The 19,591-nt window shown below is 31.7% G+C and overlaps 1 protein-coding gene across 1 annotated transcript in view; it reads right to left on the bottom strand.

The window, feature by feature from the left end:
• Positions 1 to 7,374: 7,374 nt before the first annotated feature.
• The window catches only part of HMMR (hyaluronan mediated motility receptor), a 20,812-nt gene continuing 8,595 nt past the window's right edge, over positions 7,375 to 19,591 (bottom strand). The window contains exons 6-18 of the mRNA XM_074292002.1: positions 18,925 to 19,011; positions 18,745 to 18,845; positions 18,166 to 18,240; positions 17,884 to 18,062; positions 16,887 to 17,035; positions 16,522 to 16,736; positions 15,588 to 15,692; positions 15,128 to 15,286; positions 14,513 to 14,665; positions 14,337 to 14,430; positions 13,707 to 13,883; positions 10,706 to 10,868; positions 7,375 to 8,982 (exon numbers count right to left, since the gene is read on the bottom strand). Of these exons, the coding sequence (XP_074148103.1) occupies positions 8,963 to 8,982; positions 10,706 to 10,868; positions 13,707 to 13,883; positions 14,337 to 14,430; positions 14,513 to 14,665; positions 15,128 to 15,286; positions 15,588 to 15,692; positions 16,522 to 16,736; positions 16,887 to 17,035; positions 17,884 to 18,062; positions 18,166 to 18,240; positions 18,745 to 18,845; positions 18,925 to 19,011 (1,677 nt within the window). The 3' untranslated portion in view covers positions 7,375 to 8,962. The remainder of the gene's footprint in view (positions 8,983 to 10,705; positions 10,869 to 13,706; positions 13,884 to 14,336; positions 14,431 to 14,512; positions 14,666 to 15,127; positions 15,287 to 15,587; positions 15,693 to 16,521; positions 16,737 to 16,886; positions 17,036 to 17,883; positions 18,063 to 18,165; positions 18,241 to 18,744; positions 18,846 to 18,924; positions 19,012 to 19,591) is intronic.

Raw genomic sequence — 19,591 nt, 5'->3', positions numbered from 1 at the left:
GGCAGGTGACCTCACCTAAATCCAATTCACTTGCATGTCATGGCATCACTTCTCTGAAGTCATGGTCCTCTTCAAGAATGAAGGACACCAAAAATTGAAGGATGCAAAATTTGTAGCAGAGGCAGTAGCAGTTAAAAGTAACATTTAAGCTACTGTGTAAATCTGGGCATTCTGAATACTTGAATTTGTGCAGAGGGAGATTAGTAAACAACATTACACTTTATCAGTACTGTAATAAACAAGTAGAAATTCAATTCTTGTCCTGGAGAATAAAATCTACTTAAAATCCCCCCCCCCCAAAAAAAGACAATCTCTGGGAGTAGAGTTGCGCCCCCTTGAGTCCCCACTGGAACTGGTCAATTGGAAAACTTTCCTTCCCACTTTCCTTTCTGCTCCTTTCCCTTCCTTTATCCCTGTTGGGTGTCATACTCTTACCTACAGATGCTCTTTAAAGATCTTTTTTTTTTTCTCTTTTGGATCCCTAAACCCTCCCTAGATATTTTGGTTTGCTGACTAGGTTTCTTAAGGACAATGCCTTAAACCAAAACCATTTTAACACTGATAATAGGTTTCTGGACAAGCCCCAAATGGTCTTTGTTTGAGTCCAGATTGACTCTGAGTGAAGGTATTTAACAATCATTTCTGCTTTTTTGCTAAAAACCTTAAAGGTCTTCTCCCTCCCAGAGGTATTCATTTAGTTGTTTTTGTTGTTTGTTGTTATTGTTGTTGTGTTGGGGTTTTTTGGACTAGGTGAGAGGAGTTTTGCCTCTATTACTACCTAACTTAATCACTGAATGGGGTGTGGCTTTAGTGAAAGTAAAACTTGTTGAAGATCATAGTTTAAAAAGATCAAGGTCTCCCAGATTATCCAAGGCCATTTCCAGTGGTCCAAATCTTTATCTGGCCAGTGGACCCAGATGGCTCTGGAGGGGAAAGTGAAGCATGTCATGGGTTCACCTCTCTGAACTCATGGTCTTCTTCAAGAAGGAAAGACAATCTGAGAAGGGATTAACGGACTTCACCAGACTGACAAAAATGAAATATAAAAAAGTACAAAGGACTCCTGTGTCTAAATTTTAGAGCTATTATTCTAACCAATACCTTGGAATGTTTTACTTTTACAGACATATCTACTATTTAATAAGTAGAATCATTTTATTTCAAGATTTTAAGAAATAATATCCTAACACTAAATTAGATTCTTATTGTATTTCATGACCAAGGCAAAGCCACATACCTTGTGTATTTCCCTCATATTTCAATTGGCTCTCAAATACTGTTACACATTTCAGCTTTTTAGAAATACTTCTGTGTATTTAAAAAGTAAGTTGTTTTTCTGAACTAGCTAGAATTGACAATATTGTCTTAAAAACAAAACACAATACAAGTCAACCCCAGAGAAATGAATAAGAAAGCAGGATGGATTTCACTTGGAAGTCACAGAATTTTCAATGATTTTTAAACATTGTCCCAGAAACAAAAACCCATTGTTTTGCTTTTTTCCTTTTAAATACTAATACATTTTGGGTGCTGCTATACGACTATGAATCATGGATTAACCACAGTTCCTATGGAATCAAAATTGCCCATCTCTCAAATGATTGGCATCAATTGCTGCACATAATAATTTCATACATAGAGTAGCATAAAAGATTCAGATACATAACCAAAAGAGACAATAAACTGGTCACATAATAAGTTTAAAAGATTAAAAAAACAAAAAACAAAAAACTGGATGCTGTATTGATACCAACATACTATTACAATAAAGTCCTCAGGAAATTGGCTCAGGCCCCTATGGAGAAATGAGAGAAAAGCATGGGTGAAAAAGTATACAGGAAAAGACCACAGATGCACCATGATGGGTATCACTGGAGGGGAAACTACATCCTTGAGACAACATATATAACAATACAGCCCATCTATCTCGAGGCACTTCTAAAGTGGTAAAATTTTAAAGCAGCTCTTAAATTTGTTTTGAAGTAACAGCTTTAAGTTAGGAAGCAATGCAAACATTTCCCTAGTTTACAAACAGAAAAACAGGCAGAGAGGTTAAGGAAATTATACACATAAGTTCACACCTGTGAATGATTTTTTTTTTTTTCCCCTGAGGCTGGGGTTAAGTGACTTGCCCAGGGTCACACAGCTAAGAAGTGTTAAGTGTCTGAGACCAAATTTGAACTCGAGTCCTTCTGAACTCAGGGCTGGTGCTCTATCCACTGCACCACCTAGCTGTCTCCTGCGAATGAAATTTGAACTTGTTTCCTGTCCACTGATTTTTTTAATTAATGTTAATGTCATCATATTTCTTGAAGTGCTAAAATTAAAGTGTTTTAAGATTAAAGATTAAGATTTTTAAGATTTGGAACTATGTTCAAAGAGCTATAAAACTGTGCATAAGTTTGTAGCAGAAATTGAGTGGTTGCCCATTGGTTGGGGAATGCCTAAGTTATTGTTTATGAATATAATGGAATATTTGTTTTTGAGAAATGATGAGCAGGCTGATTTCAGAAAGCCTGGAAAGACTTAACATGAACTAATGCTAAAAGAAGTGAGCAGAATCAACATTGTATACAGTTACAAGATTATATAATGATCAATTGTAATAGACTTGGCTCTTTTCAACAATGAGGTGATGCAAGGCAATTCCAATAAGAATTGTGATTGAAGGTGCCACCCACATCCAGAGAACTATGAATTGATTAAAGTATAGTATTTTCACCTTTGTGTTTGCTTGGTTTTTTGTTTGCTCAGCAGGATAAATATAGAAATATGTTTAGAAAAACTGAACACATTAAACCTTTATCAGTTTGCTTGCTGTCTTTGGGAGGGGCAAGGAGAGAATAAAATTTGGAACACCAAGTTTTACAAAGGTCAGTGTTTTTGCATGTGTTTGGAAAAATAAAGTACCTTTAAAAAAAAAGTGCTCATCAATATGTCTATTCAATCAGAAAGGATTCCCTAATTTTTTTTAATACTCTGAATTTCCCAGTTTCAAGATGATAAATTTTTTTTTGCAAATTATTTTCCAATTAACTGTAAGTTGACTTCATATTTGTGAAGAGTTTTGAATGTCCATCATTTATGCTAACAATATCCCTGAGCCTACCACTATACTTAGAATTTTATTTCTATTTTTAAATCAAAATGTCAAATATTTATGATAAATTTTGCCACATTTTTCCAAAATTTTTAATCCAAAGAAATATTTATTTGCTCTTAAATTTTGAAAAATCAATTGTAATTTAAATGCCATTTAAGTCACCTACCCACACATTATCAACTCAAAATACAAAGTGTCATATAGTCTCAAAACAGAGGTAGTAGGTTCCTAAAAGGGCAGAGGGAGGAGGGTGAAGAATCATAAAATTCTTGTGAATTTTAATTTTGTCCATAAATTCAAGTTAAATACATCTGGGTCTACCATAACTAAGCATTATATGATGACAATTTTGCATGGTAGAGAAACACAAGACATTAAAAAACAGATGAATTTGACAATCATATTTGTTATCTTCCCTTTTCCAATGACTTTCTTAAAAAGATACTTATTTGACAGGTTTAGATTAAAATGCATGAAGAGGAAAAAGGAAAACAAGTTAAATTTAAAAATATTTTCCCCCCCCTGAGGCTGGGGTTAAGTGACTTACCCAGGGTCACACAGCTAGGCAGTGTTGTGTCTGCGACCAGATTTGAAGTCTGGTCCTCCTGAATTCAAGGCTGGTGCTCTATCCACTGCGCCACCTAGCTACCCCTTTAAAAAATAATTTTACCCTTAATTGCAGTCATCAACATTTGTATCAATCCAATTAAATGGTTATATAAATGTGGACTATATAAAATTAATGTTTCCTAATTATAAAATCTAAATATCTTTTGTGCCACAGTTCCCTTTTATTGTCTTGCCTCAGTTTCCCTTAACTATTCTGCCTCAGTTCCTTTTATTGTTCTGCCTAAATCCCCCTGGTTGCAATACCTCCCCCTCTTGCTCATTAGGACTGAGATAATTAGGATTGTGGCCACTTTAGCCAACTCCAGATGTCCTATCCCAGATACCTAATTGGCATTGTCTACCTCTATCTCTTCAGACTTCCTGGCTCTAGTTTAGACTATCACCTTTACTCCCAATTTGTAAGAATTTATGGTTCTTGGGAAATGAATGTAAACTGTTATTTTTACCTTCTGAATCCAATTCCTCCTGTGCAACAAAAAATTCGGTTTTACACACATATATTGTATCTAGAATATACTGTAATATATTTAACATATATAAGACTGCTTGACATCTGGGGGAGGGGGTTGGGGGAGGAAGGGAAAAAATCTGAATAGAAGTAAGTGCAAGGGAAAATGTTGTAAAAAATTACCCATGCATATGTACTGTCAAAAAAATGTTATAATTATAAAATAAAATAAAAATTAAAAAACAAAACAAACAAAAAAAAAAAAACAATGAGGTGATTCAGACAATGATCTTGTGATGAAGAGAGCCATCTGCACCCAGAGAGGGGACTGTGGTTCACAACATAGCATTTTTGCTCTTAATGTTGTTGTTTGCTTGCATCTTATTTTCTTTCTCATTTTTTCAGGTTTGATTTGATTTTTCTTGTGCAGCAAGATAATTGTAATAATATATATGCATATATTGGATTTATATATAAGGGAGGGGATGGAGAAAGCGGGGGGAATTGGAGCATAATACTTTGCAAAGAATAATGTTGAAAAATTATCCATGCATATGTTTTGAAAATAAAAAGTTTTAATACAAAAAAAAAAAGAAAAAAAAAAAAAAAAAGAATTTATGGTTCTTCCCCCAATCAGAACTAGATTGATGATCCCTTCTTGGAGATTCCTGCTCACCAGAGTTTGGACCTCCTGCCTTGAACTCTACTCTAATAACTTAAGAGCCGTGTGTATACATATATATTTCATGGGAAACTCACTCCCTGATGGATGCTTTGAGATATCCCTCTCAAAATATTAAAACTAATCTCTATCTTGCCTCAGTTTCTCTGGCATTACATTTCTAAGGAATCTTTATGTGAGAATTGGATGGTGATTTACTTTCCAGAGTTATGAAAAATTAAATTGGACAAATAAAACTTCAAAAATTGAAACTTAAGAAATGGGAAGCTGGGACTCCCAAGAAAACTAAAGAATGTAATGGGGTATAGGTTTTAGATTTGAAAAGGAATCCTCTGGACTTTGTTCCCTTTCCCTTCTCTGGTTGCTAGAAGAGTCATCTTTCACTAAAAAGAAAGCTCCTTTAGATCAGGGATAATAATCAGCTTAGAAGTTTTAGATTTGAAAAGGAACCCTCACTACCACTATATACTTCTCAGATTGGCTAAGATGACAGGAAAAGATAATGATAAATGTTTTAGGGGATGTGGGAAAACTGGGACACTAATACATTATTGGTGGAGTTATGAACTGATCTAATCATTCTGGACAGATTTGGAACTGTGGTTAGCCACAGAGTTATCAAACTGTGCTTTGATCTAGCAGTATCTCTACTGAGTCTGTATCCAAAAGAGATCATTATAGAACAATAAAAGGATGATTTCAGAGAGCCTGCTGAAACTTACATGAACTGATGCTGACAAGATTATGTGATGATCAACTCCAGTGGATATAGATAGTTCTTTTCAACAATGAGGAGATTAAGGCCACTTCTAATAGAGAGCCATTTGCACCCAGGAGAGGACTGTGGGGACTGAATGTGGATCACAACAAAATATTTTCAACTTTTTTTTTTTTTTTTCTCTCTCTCTCTCTTTTTTTTTTTTTTTTTTTTGATCTGATATTTATTGTGCATGATAAATGTGGAAATATATATAGGAGAATTTTACATGTTTAACATATATTGGGTTACTTGATGTCTGGGGAGGGGATGAGAAGGGAGGGAGAAAAACCCGAAACACAAGGTTTTCCAAGGGTTAGTGTTGAAAACAACCTGCATATATTTTGAAAATAAAAAGATATTAAAAAAAAAAAAATGAACTTACAGGCCTCTATTCTGGTTATCTTTTCCCCAAAAGAATATAAGCTCCTTGAAGACAGGGACTGTCTTATATAATAAGAAGCAGAGATTGACACTTTTAACTTCTGTTTATACCCAATTAATAGGAATTCAGGGAAGGGACTAGCACTTTAGGATAGGAAACCAAAGTTTTTCTTTGTATTTTTAAAAATGTGCATACTTAAGACTAGACACTAGTTCTTACAAGAATGTAAAATAAAAAAATCTTTCCAGCATTCATCAGTCAGGGAAGTTCTTGGTAAGATTTTTTTTTCCTTACATTCATATAATAGTAGAATAGCAAAATGTCAAAAATGAAAAAGTTTACTAAAACTAAAAAATTTTCTTTTGGGATCCAAAGGAAATCTGACATTATTCAACAGCTATAATAAACTGAAATATCAAAACAAACCTATTTGTGAATAATAGCTAACACAGATATCTGGTGATATTAGAAATTAAAAGATCAAAATGTAAAAAAAAAAAAAAAAATCAGATTTTTTTCCTATAATTTTTTTATTTCTCTGTATTACACAAAAGGATGTCTTTTATTATATTATGTTCTTATAAATAGGGCTATAAAATAAAATAGCAGGTCTTAAAAGTCATTTAGGTTTCATGATTAAAAGCAAATAAAGTTTTTCTACACAATGGAATATAAAACACCTTTCAAACTCAAAAAATAATACCTTATTTAATACATTTTGCCAGTTTGCAAAATTTATTTGTATATACTTTACTTTAAAATAATATAGAGATGAACTAACTAAGCAGGCAGTGCAGATACATGAAATGTACAACCTCTGCTTACCAACACCAGATCTGGAAGATTTTACCATTTGTTTCAACTGGGATAGGAGTATAAATTGTGAACCTTGATAGCAGACTTCTCAAATGCAGAAGAAGAATTGTATTGATTGATCTTTCCATAATGTAGTATAATACACTGCACTTAATAGTTGCTTCTTTAATACATAAAATAGCCATTGTTTCATATTCAAAGATGGATTAACCAAAGTGACCATTAAACACATACTTTTAAAGTACTTGTACAAAAGAAAATCAAAGTAGAATTTTATTTACAAAATAACAAATTGAAGGAGAAGTAATTTCTCTTCTATTTATTAATATTTAAATCTTTTGAAAAGCCTGCTTCAAGACAAAAAAGGAAGCCTCAAATTTTTTAAAATAAATTACAAGGTTAAGATAATTTTTATTTTGTAATTAAAATGCTTTAAGCCTACATACTTTGTACACATTTTAAGATTTGTTTTTTAATGAAAATAAATCCACATTAGCAAATTTATCCCTAATGATAATCTCTATCACAATGATAATCTATTATCACTGCCCACTTCGTAGCATAGAATTTGTGGTTTATTTGACATTTGTTATACAGAAATATTTAATAAAGTTACATATTTTTAGAAGTACTGTAAGTGAAGAGAAATTCAAATGAAGTGATATTTCTTGCTAGGAAAAAAAATATACATATACACGACTTTAAATGTAGCTAAATAAATAACAGCTTCTTCCCTTCCTACTATATCTCTCCCCTTCTCTCCCTCTGCCCCCCAATCAGAATCCTAGGATAATTTTTTTCTCTATTTATTTTAGAACCAGAGTTAATATTCATATGTAGATTACTAAGGGATAAAAGTATCTTAATCAGAGGTGTCAGATTCTAAATAGAGAGAATAGCCCAAGACCATTCTTCTGGCACAGATAAAAAGGGGCAGATTCCAGGAAAAGATATGCGTATATTGATAGAACATCTAAATAGTCTTAATTCTTTCTTTCTTACTTAGCCTTTCAAGCTGGCAACTCACACTAGGTTTCCTTAATGACAACTTCATAGAAGAACAGCCACCTGGGTCAAAATGGCCCTATTACCAGGGATATTACATACAATTGTCCACATTTTGTAGGCAACCTCAAGGAAAAGAGGAAGCAGGCAAATCTTTTACCTTCATGCTTCTCAATTGTTGTACTCAAAGATCCCAAAGCATAGATCTGGAAGATACCAGATATTACCTTGCTCTTAATCAATTCTGGATCACCCTCCCTTATCTTTCCTCAAGGGGAAAGCATCTTTTACACACATCAGAGAGATGGGACTTTTTTTTTTATATAAAAGGGAAATCAAATACCTTACATGAGAACTGCCATGTCATCATGTGTGAAACGAGAATTAAATGACCATAACACCCACCACCGATCTCTATCTAGATATCTAGAAAGAATATGTTCTAATAAACCCACTTTTGGATGGGTAAGTCTTTTGAATGGACTTTCACCTTTTTCTTTCTCTTGGGAAAAGATACGATTTATCAAATAGTTACACATTGGGAAATCCACTTGCTACAAATATATGAATTGAAAGGGGTAAGTAAAAATGATTTATGTCTCCTTATTTTAAAATTTCTTAAAACATATACATAGCCTTCATTCAAAATGCTGCAACTAGTAGCCCCAATTTAGTATTTCACCTAAATATAATCAAACAAAATATTAAGCTGACTACTGTAATTTTTGTCTCTTTGGCTGCTGATAATCATGCAATAGCAATGCAACAAATTTTGTGGGGAAAATACATAATAACATTATTTTTCTTTAAAGGAAGACTAATCCAATAGAAGTATACAGAAAAAAATTGAAATAGGAAAAAAAGATCTGAAGCTCGGAGACTAATTATACAGAGTACTCATTACAATAGTGATAATATGAATGGAAAGGTTTAAGAAAACTAAAATGGGGCATTTTATGAGGAATCAATGTTGATGGAATACGATATACTTTTCATAAAGCTAAAAGAGTGAATTATTAAAATTTTTAGCATTATTAAAATCTCAAAAATTTGAGTGTTCCCAAACCATATTATAAATAGTCCTTATAGATTATCTGTGATGTCTTCTCACATGATTCTAGAAACTCCATAGGATCTCAGTAGCATTTTCTGTTACCTAGAAGAAGCAAATATATTAGCATACAAAAAGTATGGGTTTATACTATAATTATTAAAATTAGTTTCTCAAGGTTTATAGCTAATTTGCAATGTGTTTTCTACAGAATACTTTCATTGATAAGCATGCCAAAATTAAAAGATTAACATTACTAAAAAACCTCATCTTTACTCAGAATAAAATGGAACTTTTAAAAAATTTCTCTTCATACATGGGAAGTGTGACAAAATAAAGAAGTCAACCCCTCTCTTTTTTTCCCCTCACTTTTTAAAGTCTCATCTTAGACTTAAAGTTTGAGGAAAATGAATAGAAGTTCATGGAAGGACTCTGTTCTCTTTGATGACAAAATTAGGAAGATGACCAAAGAAGAACCAACAGACTTTTGATCCATGTGAAAGCAGTTCCTTTTTTCTCAATACCTGCTTGGGAAAATGTTCAAATTAAATCTTTGACTACTTCATTTACTAAAAATATCCTAGGGATAGTTAGATGGTACAGAACCTGAACTGAAGTCAGGAGTACTTGAGTAAAAATCTGGTCTCAGACATTTAACACTTCTTTGCTGTGACCCTAAGTAAATCACTTAATCCCAACTGCCTCACAAAACAAACAAAATATTCTTGAGTTCTTTTTTGATGAGGAGGAAAGGAAAATCCTTGGAGGGATTGAATGAAGAAAGATTAAAATGATTTTATGATAATGATTCTACAAGGTACAAAGACATTTTAAAGTTCTTATTGATCTGAGACTATTACCTAAACTCTGAATCTTTTTAAATCTTTACTATGGCATTTTAGTTATTGTTTGAGAATCTTTCAAAGGGAAGGGGAAACTCTGCTCACCTTTGAACTTTATTTCCTAAACAGCAATAATTAGAATGATTTAATTCACATAATTCTTTCTGGCAGATTTAAGCCCACAACAAAGGGATTCTTCTTCTTTTAATTTAGCAGACACTATTGAGTTAACCCAAACAACACTGATCTTTTCTTACCTTCTTTCTTTTTTAATTTATTTTTTATTGATTTTTTTTTTTTTTTTTTTTTTTTACAACATTATCCCTTGTATTCAATTCTTTTCCAAATTTTTCCCTCTCTCCCTCCCTCCCTCCCTCTACTCCCTCCCCTAGATGACAGGCAATCCCATACATTCTTGTAAGGGAACTTTAAATGGGCGGCCACAGTGCAACAGGAGATTTGAGTGGCCCAGAAGTAATCTCTGTGGAGATAGGACTGCCCTGTGGGTGGGATCCTGGCCATATTGAGATAGCTTCGTAATGGGTGACGTCTCTCTCACTGGTTGGCTGTGTGTGTGACCTCACAGGCCCTTTATAAGCCCACTGCAGATAGCAAGTTGTTCTCTTTAACCTGGCTCCCTAGCCTGGGGTAGCTGAGCCAAGCTGATGGATAGCCCAGAGAAGTAAGGAGTTTGGTAGTGAACACCTGGTCTGAAGACCCACGTGTTCACTAGGGAGTTAACAAGTCAGGGCATTATGTGAGTAGGTATAATAAAGACTTTTAAGATTACACGTGGCTGTGCTTGAGTGCGCTACCGGTTATTAAACTATAGATTCAAGAAATCATGGCCAGAGACTTTTGAAGGCCTCAGAGGAGGTGAGCCGGGTAGAGTTGACACTGCAAAGGTCAGTGGTCAAAGGTACTCTGTTGGGCCTAGGACAGACTGGTAATAGTAACTGCTAAGAGGGCATGTTACACATTCTTACCTTCTTTCAAAGGCACTTTGGGAGTACAGTTTTCTTTACTCTCATGCTGAAAAGCTTTAGAAGGATCAAACCGTCTGAAGCCTTTTATTTCATTCACTTGTTCCTGAAGCTTTTTCCCAACTTGTTTTTCCTTAGTCAGCTGAGAACGGAGTTTAGAAATCTCCTAAATAAAGGATAAGTAAATACCCGGTAATTTTTATTTTGCAATAGATATGTGCTACATATATCACTTGCCAATAATGTGCCAAGTTTCCAAAGCATAGATTCTTAGCCTGAAAAAGAGAGATTCTAAGGTATCTCTGACCTTGGATAGGGAAAAAAATTACTTCTTTATTTTCACTAAAATACATTTTAATGAAAATATGAATTTTAATTTTAGTTGAAATTAACATCCCTTCCTTTAATTATTTTAAAACATTCTGAGGAGTCCAAAAGTTTAACTAGACTGTCAAAAGGGTCCTTAATACACATAAAAACACTAAAAACCCCAGTTCTAAAGGATGTATTAAAAACAAATTTCAAAGTATCGCTGCATTCAAAATCTTTAAGACAGATAATAAATTATAAATAAATGTGTGTTTTTTTCTTTTTTCTTTTTTTTGGCATAGCTTAAACTAAATCAAGACAAATGATTTTCAAAATGATTACTTAAATATTTTCTTAATGAACACCTAAAAAAGAAAGTTGTGGAATCAGTATATCTGGGTTTGAGCCTTGGTCTGCTCAGTTATTAGTAAGACCTTTAGGTAAGTCACTTACCCTCACTTTAGTTTCCTCAACCATAAAATGAAAAGAAGAGTTGGTGTGGGCAAGATGATCTCTAAAATTTCTTGAAAGTCTAAATCCTAAAAGGAGTTAATATTAAAATAGAAATATTTTCCTTGATCTACTTCATTATTTATCATGTAACTCACATTAAAGGCTTTTTTGAATGCAAATAAAAATGTTTAAGACAATTTGCCTAGTGTTCCCTCATAAAGATAAAGTTCATCAATCCTAAAAGTATCATGGTAACTTTAAACACTGAATATTTTAGGATATTATCCCAGAATTGGTTTATCCTGCTAATGAGAATGTTTTCCAATAAAACAAAACAGTTGAAAAAGAAATTGAAATCCAAGTAAAGTTAAAAACAAGGGTTAGAGGAATTTCCTCATTGTTTTTTCACTGACGTCAAAGACTTGGCTAGATAAACTATATCCCAGGATACTAAAAAATTCTATAAATGTAATAGCTGCACCATTTCAATGATTTCTGAGGTCTGAGAAGAGAGAATGGAAATGGGAAAACATCCCACCTCATTAAGTGGAGAAAGCAGATACTTTCATCTATATAGTAGCAGGTTTGAATTCAATTCTTAGTAAAATTGTAAAACAGATTATTTAAATTATTGCGAGTAGTTAGAAGGAAGTGATCACTTATTCAAACTAAATTCATTTCTTTTTTGGTCAAGATGGCCATTGAAAAAAGAAATGAAGTTTGAATGACTTATTGATCTTTTTCTGACTATATATATATATATATATATATATATATATATATATATATATATATATATATATATATATATATATATATATATACACACACACACATATATATATATGTGTCTATGTATAAATTGCATATTTATGTATGTATGTGAATACATAATACACATGATATAACTCAATTCCTTCATTTTAATGATGAAGAAATTTAAGATTCTAAGGGTTTAAGGACTTAATAGTATAGGCACAGTAAAAATTAACAAAGCTGGGTTATAAACCCAAGTCTTCCAATTCTATTCAAGTGTTCATTCTACTACATCAAAATTATCTCTTTTGAATATAGATGCTAAATGCCTTTCTGAAATTCAGTATGTCTCAGAATAGGCTTGTGGACAAACTGGACTGATGTAGGCTAAATGATAATACATTTAGGTAGGTATAGAAATGTTTGACTCAATAGATAAATATTAATCTGAAATCAAATAATATGTGGCTGTTTTGGATCCTGTTCTAAATTTTTGCCTGTGACTAGATAAAAGCATGGATGACATTCTTAGCAAATTTGAAAATGACACAACACTATAGAAGGGATAGCTAATAAGCCAGATAACAGGATTGGAATACAAAAAGATTAATAGCCATGAATGGTAAGCTGAAATCAACTAGATGAAAGATCAGAAAAATGGATATAAAATTTCTGTATTTGAACTTAAAAAAAAAAAAAAAAGCCTGCCAAGTAATATCAAGAAATAAGTCTTCATGAAAAAGACCTAGAGGTTTTGATGGACATCATATTCAATATCTCAGTATCAACCACTTGATCAATAACTGCAAATCTAATGAAATCCTAGGTTATGTTAAGAGAACTAATGTTTAGTATGAGAAGATTATACACTTTCTATAGTGTCATCTGAAAAGACAGACTACACCTGAAGCACTTTTTCCATTATATTTTATAAAGGACAACAAGAAGCGAATACAATGAAAGAAGGGCAACCAATATGGGGAAGGAAAAGAAAATCATGTTTTAAAAGTTTGTGGAATAAACTAGGGACATTTAACCTGGAGAAAAAAATACCTGAGAGATATGAAGGGTGGAAGTGAAAGAAGGGGAATGTTAGCACCATTCATACATTTAAAAAATTATTATGTGGAAGTAATATTAGACTTGATTTATCCAGAGAGCAAAATTAAAAGTAGTGAGTGAGTAACTTTGAGGAAGATTTGAACTCAATTTAAAACTTTCTAAACAGATGGAACTGTCAAAAAATGGAATGATCTGCAGAGGTATTTACAGAGTGGCTGCATGGCAATTATGGAATACTGTGAAGTGGGGATTCAAGACAAAGGCAAGGGACTTGGTCTATGAAGTTACTTTTCAATTCTAATATTTTGATTCCATTTAAATTTTTGTAAATCATTTTCAAAAACTGGGGAATGAATTTACTAGTTTAATTATGTGGGAGAGTCTTATTAATAAAACAAGAAAGAAATGTTAAAAATTTACAAACCAATTTGAGTTGGTTATTTTCTTCCTTTAATTTCATGACATGTCTGATTTTTTGCTTTTGATTCTGATGGCCCAATAACTTAGCATATGATTCACTTAGTTTATTCAGTTCTTCCTGGGTGGCACCATGTTCAGTCAATAAAGCTCTCTTCTCTGCTTCAAATGCATCCAATTGTTGCTAAAAAAAAAAAAAAAAAAAAAAAAAAAAATTCACAGAGAAAAATTTTAAAATCAGAAGTTACAAGTTCATACACATTCAGCTAAACCTTAGAAATTAAATTCTAACATAGAATTCTAGCACTTCTTATATTTTAACAATGCTAAAAATAAAAGTATAGACTTATAGGAATCTTATATATTGAGTTTTCTCCATCTTCAAGCCAAAATAAATATCAATAAATGACAAACAAAAACTAAACAAAGAAAAAAATTTAGAAAGGCTAACTTAAAAGATTTAAGCCTGATAGAACCGTGTACAGCTCTTTTAATAAAAAGTTACACTAAAAAAAAGACTTCAAACTGATAGGTAAAGAATCTTCTTTGCAGTATCTTACATCATAGCTATAAATAACGAGCATTAAACATTTCTAAGACAATGAAAAGTAACTATTTAAATTTATAGTGAACAAACCTGAAAAGGTTTTGTTTTGTTATAAAGTTCTTCATAAAGAAGATGCCATTTTTTCACTTCTTCCTTTAATTCCATAGTTTTTTCTCCAGTTTTGCTTAAATGAAAAGGAAAATAGACTAAATAACAGAAATCAACATATTTCTAATATAAGAAATAGATGTGTTGTAAGATATTACCTTGTTTCTTCCATCTCAAGATGTTTCTTAAAATCTTCACTTTGTTGCTTGAGTTTGTTCTGTAAATTGGATATCTGTTCTAGAAAAGAAGCTGTTATTTCTTTTATTTCTTCTTCTTTAAGTGCCAGTTTACTCTGCACGTCTAGAAGCATCCTTAGATTTGAAGCAGATATAAAATTAAATAAATATTCTATTCCTTCATATGAAACTGAAAGGTACACATCCTCCTGTGATTTTTAAGTTTCATTTAATTATGATAAAAGTTGAATGTTTAAATTCACAAAAGAAAAATAAAATCTTATAAACTTACCAATACCCCGTACAGCAATTCACTGACTGAACTAACTGGTTTATAACAAAAAAGTCCCTAAATAAATCTTTCCTAATGCCTCTCATAAGGAGAGAGAGATCTAGTAAGAGTTCTGGGTTCACAATGCAAATTACTGAAGCCATCTAATAAGACATGAAGGACTTACAATCCAAATAGGTGAAAGAAGTACCACATAGATGATATTATAACTATTTTGAAATGCTAATGAAATGTAACAAGTCTTATGTAATAAGCATGGTATTTAGCATTTTCTCCCTGGGGTAATTAAATGTAGGTGATCCTACCTTGCATGTTCTTCATCCTTTTTATTTTTAGTATGCTGAACCTCCACCATTTGCTGCTGCATAAGTTCAACTGTTTGTTCTGCCTCAGAAGTCTTTTTCTGTAGTGATGAATTCTTATACCTAAGATTTGCCATTTCTTCAGCCACTGATCCTTTATGGCTTAATCCCCCCCACAAAAAACAAACAAACAAAAAAATTAGACAATTCTTTTGAACCACTGTATTATGACAAGCAATTATCCTGCCAACTTGCATAATTCAAAACCTATTTGATGCACATAGGACAGAAAAGGGGAATATACAGTTGAGTTGTATAGAGACAACTAAAAGTTCAAATATTTTAAAAATAATAGTAGTTGGGATGTCATTCTTTCAGTGTTCATCTTTTACCACTATGTTTCTAGTGCAGGTTTAACATAAGTTGGATTAAAATTTGAGAAACTGGGTGGTGGACAAAATACCTTTCAAATTCAGCAGTGACTTCTTTAAGATTTTGTAATGTATCGTTGTACTTTTTCTGCCAGTGCAGAAAGGCTTCATTGCTTTTCTCAATTTCATCCTGTTTTCTAGGGGGAAAAAAAAAAGATTAAAAACTATTTTTGTTTACTTGTTTTTTGCCAAAGAGAGACTCAGGAATAATTGCTGGAGTTAAATTATGCAGAAGACTGAGATGACAAAAAAGAAATACTTGGTTTAAAGATGTTTTACTGAAAAAGTTTCTCAAATTATTAGAAGGCTTTAGGCATCCTTATAATGATAATTTCTCCTAGGTATTGTTATTACTCAAGGACCTGAGAAAAGAGCTATAAAACAAAAATGGAATGAAAACCTTTAAAAATCAGCACTTTGAAGTTTCATATGCTTCTCAAAATATTAAAAATGGATAAAAATAGCCCAAAAGATAAGTTTTTAGGTTTGAAAATATACTCACTATTAAACCTAAAATCATTTGGGAAATAAGACAGAGCTAAAATAAAAACTACAATAGAAGAAACTTCAATTACAAAATGTGTTTGAAAAATATAAGAAAGACATTAACAATAGAATTAATTAATCACTAATCTTCCCAATAATTTGATACTATTAGAGCCAAAAGGGGCCTTAGAAATCACTTAGTTTGTGCCTCCCATTTTACAATAAACTTTAGCCCAGTTAGGTTAAGTGATTTGAGATGAATGTGTTAATTTATCATTATAAATAGGACTAGAACTTGGGTGTTCCAACTTGCAGAGCTGTATTCTTTCTATAGAAATTTCAAGAAACCAAATAAACTCAGAACTTGCCTCTTTCTCAAGAGATCACTGTTAAAATATGTAGAGCAAAAGAACAAAGGCATAAAATAGTTGTTCAAATTATTAATTTCAACTTTAAAATTTAACTCAAGAGTCTACAAACCCTTTAATCTTTTCTTCTAAGAGTTGGAGCTCTTTAGCTTTGGATGCGTTCTCTTGTTCCAATTGCTTCACGAGCCTTTTAGCCTGCTCATCCTTTTGTTCCAATTTATCTAGCTCACTAAATGCTTCTTTTAATTCTTCTTGAAAAAGATTTTTCTCATTAATTAACTCTTCTTGGAATAGACAAAGCCTTTGTTTAAGACAAGAAGACAATTCCTATGGCAAACAACATTATCTTAAATTATTCTTATGTATTAATAAACAACATTTGAAAGATGTATATCTAGATAGAATCAAGCAACATAAAACATTAGGATTTAAGAAAGAATAATATTTCTACATCTTAGAGAACAAGGAAGTACTTACCTGCTCTTGTTGCAGATGTAAATCACTTTCTGTCTGTCTTTGTTTTAGCTTTTCATTTTCTTGTTTTTCTAGAGTTAATCTTTCTTTCAAGCTTAGTATCTCAGCATTGAGATTTTCTTCCTGTTCTTTGTCTTCCTTGATAAGTTCCTCTATAAAAAGACATTTCTAAAATATTATGACTAAATAAAAAATATATTTGAATGAATACAGTCTCACATTAATAGTTCATTGAGCTCTCTTTACTGTTTAAATATATCCAATTGTTAATTTTTTAAAAAATCTAAACTGCTTTAAATACTCTGAATTACCTCATCTGTTTCTTCAAGAACTATATGATACATTCATTTAGGTCTTCAGGAATAATTATCACAGTAAATTTTTACTGGTTCAGACCAAATGAGAAAAAAAAAAAAAATCTGAATAATTCAGTAATTGAAAAGAAATGTAACTCTAGTACTAATTAAATTGACAAGATATTTTGGGAGAAGAAAATTAGTTAATATTGATAACTGTTATACTGTATATACAGGAAGTGTTTTTTTTTTAAACCTCTTTAAAAATACTAAAAGGAATCTTTCTACAGATATTAATGACAAGAATAAATTACCAAAGTTAGAAAAAATTTAAACTTAATGATAAAATTACTATGGTATAATACTATAGTTATAAGTAGAAAAGTTTGTTAGAACATTTTGTGGATTTGAAAAATCTTTAATTAATAAATTGACTAAAAATGTAATTTGCTTATCATGCCACCAGAAAATCAAAAATTATGTTTTTAAGCAGTATTAACAAATTATATTCAAGTCATTTATGTTCTCACTATCAGAAAATTAGCATTAGAGGCTTAAAGGTTTTGAAAAATAGTCCATAAGTTACTTTTTATTTTATTTCACTGATCATTCAAGCTTTATGTAACACTATTTCTTTTTCTTTCTTTTTTTTTTTTTTTGGTTGCAAATTTTAAGTTATCATTTCTGTGAATAAGTGACTGTACCTTTTTGGTTTTCAAGCATCTGACATCTAGTGTTCAGGTCTTTAATTTTTTTTGATAACACATTCACATTTTCATCCAGAGACTGCTTAAGGATCAAAATCTCTTGATTCTTCTGATTCAAGGTCTTTTCCAATTGGACAATATCCAACTTATATTTCTCCAATTGATCTGATGTAGAGCTTCATTAAAACAAATTTAGAAGAATTACAAGTTTAGAATACAAGTTCCATTAGATATTGTTTCATATTTTATTAAAAAAAGAAACATTTATAAAGACATTACCTTACTTCTGTAATATATTCCAAGAAATTTTCAATTTCTAATTTTTCTTCAGTCTTTTCTTTTTCTGTAGTAATCCTACAAGAAATGGTGAGACACAATGTTTTTATTATATTCTGAATAAAAATTATGGCAAAGGTAAACTTTGGTTTTAAATTAAAGATTTTCTAAAATTACATATATTGTCAGGTTATGATCTAAGATCAATGCATAACCTTCTGAACAGTTTAAAGTAAACACTTTTAGAAGAATTCAGAACCTATGGAGAAAGTTACACATCTATAAGAGTCAGAACTGCTATTCATAAGGTTATCAAATGTGAATCAGAGTATAATCTGAACTCTCTGGATGGATCTTAACATTAATGAAATCATTTCATCTATAAGTATACAAATAAATAAGGGAAAAAAGCATTCCAGTTGGAAGAGAGTCTGGGAAATACCCAATGGGTCATAAACATGTAGAGAAATGGTGAAATGGTCCAATGGAAATTTTAATTTAAACTGGATTTGCCCATGGCTAGACAGGCACATTACTCAACCATAACAGAAAAGGCCTTTAGATTCTACTTTACCAACTTACAGTTTTTCGTCAAGTTGTGCCAGGTTTCCTTGAGAATCATGAAGGTTCTTTTGTGCTATATGTAGTTTGATTTCCATCCCTTCTTGTTTATCAGCAACATTCTAAACAATAAAATTTACAGTTTGTAATAGGAAAAAGCGCTTATGGTCTTAACAGAACAAGCTTGAAGACAATATTCACCTTCTTCTTTGCTTCAATCTTATTCTTCAGTTTCATTAACTCTAAACTTAGATGACTCATTTTCTTCTGGTTACCATCTTCAGAAAACTAAAAGCAATTTAAAATTCAGAAGTATTTTAGCTACATATAATTATTAAATATCACATGGCAGTTTCTTGTCTATCTAACTATGGTCAACTATCGTTGACACTTCTCCAATATCTTGCAATGGCAACTGTCAGCTGAGAGTTGTCAGAACAGTTGACTATACTTCTTTACTGATCATACAGAATATCTCACCTTTCTTTATTTTATCACATGTACTAGTGGATATCTTGATATGTTGCTTAGAGGCTGCTTAGGCAATAACTAACCCTATGTTTGTACTTTTCTTTTTAAGATTCCAAAGCATGTGTACTGCCTCCTTAAAACACTACCAATTCAAAATACCCACTTCAGCTCTATGTATGTGACAAGCAAAGTCAATCTGAATCAAGATTTAATGGAGTTGCATTTAGATCATTAAGTAAAGAATGATTTTAGGAAATTCTTAAAATTTTTCTTTATAGGTAAAATAACCATTTCAGGGTACCTAAAATCCATTCTCTAATTTTCAAATCCTAATATAGAAAATTTGAATTCTAAGAAATGTTTACAAACTAAGGCGATTTTCTTGTAGATGTCTTTT

This window comes from Sminthopsis crassicaudata, chromosome 2, assembly GCF_048593235.1.
Source record: "Sminthopsis crassicaudata isolate SCR6 chromosome 2, ASM4859323v1, whole genome shotgun sequence".
Lineage (NCBI taxonomy): Eukaryota > Metazoa > Chordata > Mammalia > Dasyuromorphia > Dasyuridae > Sminthopsis > Sminthopsis crassicaudata.
This window is presented reverse-complemented; position numbering and strand designations above follow the sequence as displayed.